This window comes from Grammomys surdaster, unplaced genomic scaffold (genome assembly GCF_004785775.1).
Source record: "Grammomys surdaster isolate TR1022 unplaced genomic scaffold, NIH_TR_1.0 126013, whole genome shotgun sequence".
Taxonomy (NCBI): domain Eukaryota; kingdom Metazoa; phylum Chordata; class Mammalia; order Rodentia; family Muridae; genus Grammomys; species Grammomys surdaster.
Genome location: NW_021620828.1, coordinates 1,340,197 through 1,348,499, shown reverse-complemented (window position 1 = coordinate 1,348,499; position 8,303 = coordinate 1,340,197). Strand labels below are relative to the sequence as shown.

The window sequence follows — 8,303 nt, the reverse complement described above, 5'->3', positions numbered from 1 at the left end:
TCTCTCTCTCTCTCTCTCTCTCTCTCTCTCTCTCTCTCTCTCTCTCTTCCTGCTCCTAGCAGATCCAGATGTAAAACTCTCAGCTCCTTCTCCAACACCACATCTGCCTGTGTGCCACCATGGACTAACCTCTGAGACTGTAGGCAGGCCCCAGTTAAACGTTTCCTTTATAAGAGCGTCATGGTTTGAATATGCCTGACACAGGGAGTGGCACTATTTGGAGGTATGGCCTTGTTGGAGTAGGTGTGTCACTGTTGGCATGGGCTTTAAGACCTTCATCCTAGCTGCCTGGAAGTCAGTATTCTGCTAGCAGCCTTCAGATGAAGATGTAGAACTCTCAGCTCCTCCTGCACCATGCCTGCCTGGATGCTGCCATGTTCCTGCCTTGATGATAAAGGACTGAACCTCTGAACCTGTAAGCCAGCCCCAATTAAATGTTGCCTTTATAAGAGTTGCCTTGGTCATGGTGTCTGTTCATAGCAGTAAAATTCTAATGAAGACAGAGTTGCTGTGGTCACGGTGTCTCTTCACAGCAATAAAACATTGACTAAGACACTGCCCCTCAGTACTCTCTTGCCAGTACTCTAGTTCTTTCTGACCCTTTGCTATGCAAGACTCCACCCTGCTGCCTCCCAGCCTACTTAATGGAGTAGACAACCTGAGCAGATTGAATGAGAATGTCCCTCATAGGTTCCTGTATTTGAATATGTGGTCCCTAGTGGATGGAACTATTTAGGAAAGATAAGGAGGTGTGGCTTTGTTGGAGGAGGGGTCTCACTGTGGGTGGGCTTTGAGGTTTCAAATGCCAGACCATTCCCAATTAGCTCTCACTCCCTCTTTCTATCTCCTTTCTTCCATTCCATCAGAGTGTGAGCCCTTTACTACTGCTCCAAAGCCATGCCTGCCTGCCTAACTGCTTTTATGTTTCTGGCCATGATGGTCATGGACTTACCCTCTGGATCTGTAAGCCAACCAACTGTTTCTTCTACCATTTGCTTTGGTCATGGTGTGTCTCCATAGCAATTGAAAAGTAACCAAGACACACCCCATCAGATTCAAGACCCTGTAGCTCAGCCTCACCCTCTCACACACACTTACAACCCTGTGCTGGATAGACTTATGTCCACTTGACACGAGCTAAAGTCATCTGAGAGAAGGGAACATCAACTAAGAAAATGCCTCCATAAGATCAGGTTGTAGGCAGGCCTATAAGGCATTTTCTTAATTGGTGATTGATGAAGGTGGGGTCTAGCCCACTGTGGATAGTGCCATCCTTGGGCTGGTAGTCCTGGGTTCTATAAGAAAGCATGGTTAGTAAGAGGAGCAAGCCAGGAAGCAGAATTTCTCCTCCATGGCCTTTGCATCAGCTCCTGCCTCTAGGTTCCTGCCTTGCTTGAGTTCCTGTCCTGATTTCCTTCGATGATGAACAGTTATGTAGAAGTATATGCTGAACAAGTCCTTTCCTCCCTAAGTTGCTTTGGTCACAGTGTTTCATCACAGCAATAGTAATGCTAAGAAAAACCCCATCCTTCTCAGCATTCGGTCCCCAGTAAACACCAGTAACAGCAGCTGGGAAATTACTAGACATGAGATTCTTGGTCCCATTCCTGAGCTTCTGAAGACGGAACTCTGAGGTTGGAACCAAGCAAATGCTGTAGAAGCCCCCTGGGTGATCCTGACATCTGGTGAGGTCGGGAACCATTGCCCAAGCTTGAACGTCACTCCAGCCTTAGTCATCTGGACTGTGCTCCCCTTAGTGAGCACCCCCTTCTTCCTGCCTCTTCCCCTGGTTCATGCTGCCCTTGTGCATGAAAAACCCTCCCTATGTTCTCCACCTAACCCAAGCCCCTCATTTAAAATTCCTCAAATGTCACTCACGTGAACATTTTCCTCTCATACAGTGGCTTTCAACCTTCCCAGTGCCATTGATCCTTTACTACAGTTCCTCGTGTCATGGTGACCCCCAACCATGAAGTATTTTCCTTGCTACTTTATAGCTGTAATTTTGCTACTGTTATGAATCATAATGTAAATATCTGTGTTTTATGATGCCCTTAGGCGACCCCTTTAGCACCCCACAGGTTGAGAACCCCTGCTTTAATACAGCACAGTTCCAGCTTTCACAGATCCTTCTCTGGTCCTTGTTGAGAGATCCCACTGAACAACAGAAAACAAAGAAGAACAAGATACTTGCCTGGCCCTTGTGTGGCTGCTGGTGGATGCTGAAGTGACTGGATTGCTAATGGAGACAGGAGAGCTGGTGGACAGATAGCCTAAGAAAGTGTCTTAGTTAGCGGTTCTATTGCTTCGATAAAACACCAAGACAAAAAAGCAAGCTGAAAGGAAAGTGTCTATTTGGCTTATATTTCCATATCACTGTTCATCATCAAAGGAAGTCAGGACAGGAACTCAAACAAGGCAGGAGAACTTGGAGGCAGGAGGCCTTTGGAGAGATGCTACTTACTGGCTCAGCCTGCTTTCTCATAGATCCCAGGACCACCAGCCCAGAAACAACACCAGCCACAATGGGTTGTGCTATCACTAGCACATCCGTAATCAATCACTAGCACCAGCAATCACTAATTAAGAAAATGTCCTACAGGCTTGCCTACAGTCTGACCTTATAGAGGCATCCTCTCAACTGAGGCTCCCTTCTCACTGATGACTCCAGCTTGTGTCAAGTTGACTTAAAACTAGCCAGCACAAAGAGCAATCTCAGAAGCAGGAGGAAGCCAGGACAGTTTGTCATATCTACAACCCCAACACTCAAAGGGCTAAGACAGGAGAACCTCCATTTTAAAGACCAGTATGGGTCACGCAGAATGCGGGGAAGGAGAGCTCACAGCCATAGTCACAGTCAGCTTACAAACAGCTTATCACACGCATGGACCCACAGCATGACTAAAGGAGAGACAATCTTGAGAGCCCTCCAACCCATGTGTCAAGCAAGGCCCTGCATGCTGCCAACCTTGTGCCAGGCTCCACGTCAGCCCTCTCTAGACTAGGTCCTGACCTTAAGATCTGTTCTGGGATGTACCCACTTAGCCCAATATTAATGGGAATCCCACCAGTAAGATGCCTCAAAGAGGGTAAAGCACCTGCTGTACAAGTCTGGTGCCTGAGTTTGACCCCCAGGACTCATGTCTGTGAGCCAGCATTCCTGAGGTGATATGGGAAGTGGAGAGAGGAGACTGGCCCAGAAGCTGATGGGCAGGATGGCTTAGAATGCCCAGCGCAGCCAAAACAGTAAGAAAGAGCCATGCCTCAACAAGGTAGAGGTGAGACCTACTCCTGAAAGTTGTTCTCTGATCTCCACATGAGCCATGGCACACTCAAATGTGTACATGTGCACACAAGAATGCACACATACTAATAATAACAATTATTATCATTAATTAATAGTGTTTAGAAAAACTCGATATATGCTCAATTTCATCATCCCCAACCTGCCTGTCTGTCACTTTGACTTGTCTTTAAATCCTATCATGCGGGTTTAACCAGAATCTTCCTTACCCTGAAATTCCATTTGCCAGTGTTCTAGTAAGGGCCTCATCCCCACCCCTGACTCTAAACATGTACTTTTCCTGTTGGAATTTGGAAGTCAGACCCTCCCTCTGACTCTCTCCTGCCACAAAATCCCCACTGCAACAGTCCCTCCTGAATTCAAGGCCTTCTTCCTTCCCAGTTTTGACAAGGTTCTCAAAATGATTCCTTCACAATATAGATCCATCTGTTTGTGATCTTATTTCCCCAAGGCAGAGGGCTCCACCTTCGCTGGATCTACCGCATCCCTCCCTCACAGCAGATTAGTTCTTAGAGTGGACAAACGGACCTTAGTTCTCTATCATTGCCTACAGCTTAGAGTACACCCTCTCTCCCTAGTGCTGAGGGAGAGCCTTTCAGCTTGAATTGGCTAAAATGCGGGTCCAGTTCCTCCTAGGGAGGATAAGACAGCCTTCTTCGGATACAGTTCCTCATTTATAAACAAGGATGATTGTATCTGCATCCCACAGCAGTGGTGAGGAGGCAAAGACAACACAGGTGAACTATCAGCTCCTGTCTGGTAACGTAGGAGGTGTCCAACCTCTTAATTCTGAATCCCATGTGTCCCAGAGCTCTTCTATGTCTTCTTTCTCTATAATATTGAACTCCTGGAATGTTACCTGAATCCATAGCAATGGACACAATCACTGGAATAACACAGATGTCCACACACCAGAGAAAGAGAAGGTATCACAAAGACCACTGCCCTAAGGGAAGGTGTCATGGGAAGGCCACTGTCCTCAAGGGAAGATGTCATGGGGAGATCACTGCCCTCCTCATTCTCAGAAGTGACCTCTAATCTCAGGCCCTGAATGCTGGAGCCCTCCCCCATCTCAGCTGCCCCTTTTGTGGGATCCTGCCCCGAGTACCCAGGACTCACCGAGAATGGAGAAGGAACGTTTCTGGCAGTCCCCAGCCAGGAGATAACTGCAGCCTCCTGCAAAGCTGTACATGGTCTCATCAAACGTGTTGATGAAGTCGTCCCCAAAGAGGCTGCATCGGGCCATTGACAGCCCGTCACGAGGCTTTTCTCTGCAGAGGGTCCCTGAAGGAAGAGGCTACAGGTGAGCATGATGGGGCCATCAGCCCGAAGCTCTCTGTCCCCATAGAAACCAGACTGCAACGGATAGACAGTAGAAACAAGGAGGTGCTTTCCATCTTAAATGTGGTCCCTTGCCTCTGAGCATGACCCCAGACTCATGACAATAATGGAGAAACCATCTTGCAGGACACAGATTCATCTTAGAGACACTTGCCATCTTATGCGATGATGCCTTTCATAGAAAATTTAAAGAACATAGAAGAATACAGAGAAGGCAGAGGCAGGCGGATTTCTGAGTTCGAAGCCAGCCTGGTCTACAGAGTGAGTTCCAGGACAGCCAGGGCTACGCAGAGAAACCCTGTCTCAAAAAACCAAGGGGGGGGGGGGGGGAGAGAGAGAGAAGGGGGAGGAGAGGGAGAGAGAGAGAGAGAGAGAGAGAGACAGAGACATCCGTGCCCCACCATGGACAGTAACCGAGTCGGCACTCCCGAAGTTGCTTCATTGCCCTGCTTCATGGCACTGGTCAAAGGTCATGGCTGGCATTTCCAAACTTAGAATCTCAGTGAGGAAGGTAAAAGTGGGACAAGCAGTGTAGTGAGAAGGGGGTGGCCTAGAACCCAAAGAACTGTCCTCAGACTTTGGCTCTGTGTGACTCTCGTACATGAGTGTCTCCTCTCTGACCAGCAGTCTCCTCCTCTACACTGAGAGGTTCAACTAGATGACCATATGAAAACAAACATTGTCTCCAGGGCGGGGACGCCGTCGGTCCCACCCTGTGCTCCCAGCACATGGTACAACTCTGTGCCACCAAGTCCCTTCTGATATTCAGTCTGGAGGGGATGTAACTCAGAAACAAGGTTCTGCATAGCTATCACAGGAGGTGACCTAACGTCACAAGCCTAACACAGATGGAGACAGGTGAACTCCAGACACATGTACTGAGTCCTGGAAGGAGGTGTTCCTGGTGGTCTGGGACGAAGTAAAGGAAGAAAGTATTTGGTACCTACCTGGCCAGGTGAGGGCCAGAACAAGCAGGCAGATCTCATACCTGACAGGAGTCATCTGCAGAAAAAATAAAAAAGAAAGGAGCTGGTTCTCACTGTCCAGAGAGATGGCTACCAAGGACGTGCTACTGTCAATGCATGTGTCCATTGAAGGAACATTTTCTTAAGCCAATGATGATGATGATAATGATGATGATGATGATAATGATTCTCACTGGCCTCCATGCCTCCTTTAAACATGGAGAACTAGTCTCCAAAATGCTTCCATGGAAGAGAAAGGCCCAAGAGTGACAATCCCAGTTAGCTACACGGCTGGGACCTTCTCCAGACAGTGGTACCAGGAGCAGCTGGAGTGGGGAAATTCTGGCTCTCCTCTCCTGCCTTCTGGGCCAGCCTGGCATCCCATGACCCCACAGCCCTGCAGCAGCTGGAACAAAGGTGCCACCCCACCATCACACATAGCAACCAACTAGGAGGAGAAGGGGCTGGCTTTTGTTGCTGCCATCAGAACCCAGACTCAGAGATCAGTCAGAAGCCACCACTGAGAACTTGTAAGTCATCTGCCCTGGACCATGAGCACCTTTAGAACGGGAACCGTCTCTCTCACCAACATCCCTAGGACCTGCAAGGATACTCAACAACCAGGACATGCTCTGAACATGTTTGCTGAATGGCCCTGACAAGGGCCAGGGTTCTAACAGCCTTGGACCTGAGGGCATTTCTTTACAATGTGCTTCACCCCACTTCCCACTCAATCCCTGCTGGCAGAGGACAGCCCCCCAATCCTCAGAGCCCCTGCCACCGCCCCTCTCTTCAGAAGAAGTTTATAGGAAACACATAAGGTATCACCTAAGGCATGGTGGGTACAACTCTTCTTATATAATGCCCACTCAGACCAATGAAGAGGGATAAACCTAGCATCTTACGAATGTGAACTGGACATGGCCAAGACTGGGTACAAAGCAGGTGTCCCTTTCCCCTGCCCTCCCAGCATACAGGTGCATCAGGGGTTCCAAGCACATACTCAAGAACGGAGAGAAAGGACCTTTCAGTCTCATCTGAGTACAGTTCTGCCATGCCGGAAAGCAGGACCCAGCAGCAAGAGCAGAAGGGACATTAGGATCCAGCTAGCTTTGAATCGCTCCTCCAAACAAACCCCTTCTGTTATAGCATCCCCAGCCAGAACCTCGGGGCAGGGATCAGCCCCATACCTTCCTCCAGCGACTAAGCCAGCTCCCCATCCAAACCCATCATACCTTCCCTGTACAAACAGGGGCTGTATCTCCAAGGTCCCTTGGGAAACCCAGCCGCTGCTCAGTGAGGCCACCGCTCACTCCTAAGCCATGTTCCTGAGCAACTGCTGGATGGATCTGCTCAGGCTTTGGGTCGTCTTGCTGTCAAGTCGTCCAGGGGCTTCAAAGTCCTCAGAGCCAGGGAGAGAAAGCCCAAGCTGTGACCAAGCCCATTCCTCTGCACTGCAATAGCTTCAAGTTGCCACAACAGAGCCCTGGCCTTCTCTTAATTACCAACTGGAAACAATGGCAGGAAGCAGTAGTCGGAGCCCTTCCAGGCTGATAAGGCTTGAAGAGTCAGGAGGGAGAGCTCCTGGAATCTGCCTTAATGAGCTGTCTTGTTCTCCAAGCACCAGCATAGCTCAGTTTGGTCCCCGAGACTCCCTGAGTGCCCCTACAGGCAGCCAGGACCAGGGAGAGTAGGTTTCCCAAGACAGCCTGGTCCAGGCTAGGAGAGAGAACCAGTTTACATCAACATGGCTTCTGGTTCCAAGTTCCAGGGGTTTTGAAAAACACCTCTAACCTAGCCAACTCAGCAGCAGGGTAGCAGGAAGAAGTATGTTAATACTTGCTGCCCTGTCACCCACAGATATGAGCAGTCTAGGCTAGACCTCACAAAATAAGCCTGTTTGGATCTTAGCCAGTGTTTTATGGACAGGTTAAACACAAAGGCCCTGTGCCAAGCATGGTGGCACATGCCTTTAATCTCAGCACTCTGGAGGCAGAAGCAGGAAGATCTCTATGAGGTTTAAGCCAGCCTGGTCTACTTAGCAAGCTCCAGGACAGCAAGGAGCAACAAAAATGAAAGCCCGGGTCACAGTCCAAGCCTTTGGGAATTGCGGGGGTGGAAATGATGGTTCCATTCTAATATCCCCCCTCCAAAGACTCACATACCTGCTCTGCTAGGCACAGAACCCAAGACCTGCTCACGATAGACAATCTTCCGCTGAGGCACATCCCCGGTCCCCACCACAGCTCCAGAGCCCTGATTCTTCACACACATGCACACTAGCACAAATCTGCACACTCATACACACTCCACACCTGCCTCCCAACCTCCTAGTCCCAGAAGCCCAGTTCTCCGCCCAATCTGACACACTAATTCCTGTTCAAAGAGACAACAGGTACAAGGCAGGAGAGCGGACTGAGGAAGGAAGGGTGTGTGTGTGTGTGTGTGTGTGTGTGTGTGTGTGTGTAGGTAGTACTGGTCAAGGTATGGTCCCTCCCCTTATTGCTTTACTTTTCTTGCTCCAGAAGGGTGGTCTTACAAGTTGTTGGAACTGTGTAAGATCTATTTCAAAAGTTCCTCCTCCAGCTTCCCACTTTACCTTCCCCACCATGAGATCACTGGGCAAACTGCATGTCTTAGGAATTGTCTCAATCGCCTGAGAGCAAAAGGGAGGGACACAAGTATCTCATCAG

At 49.2% G+C, this 8,303-nt stretch overlaps 1 protein-coding gene across 1 annotated transcript in view; it reads right to left on the bottom strand.

The window, feature by feature from the left end:
- Vwf (von Willebrand factor) overlaps positions 1-7,097 on the bottom strand; it is a 136,800-nt gene extending 129,703 nt beyond the window's left edge. Inside the window, exons 1-3 of the mRNA XM_028754414.1 lie at positions 6,846-7,097; positions 5,593-5,647; positions 4,424-4,588 (exon numbers count right to left, since the gene is read on the bottom strand). Of these exons, the coding sequence (XP_028610247.1) occupies positions 4,424-4,588; positions 5,593-5,647 (220 nt within the window). The 5' untranslated portion in view covers positions 6,846-7,097. The remainder of the gene's footprint in view (positions 1-4,423; positions 4,589-5,592; positions 5,648-6,845) is intronic.
- Between the last annotated feature and the right edge of the window lie 1,206 nt (positions 7,098-8,303).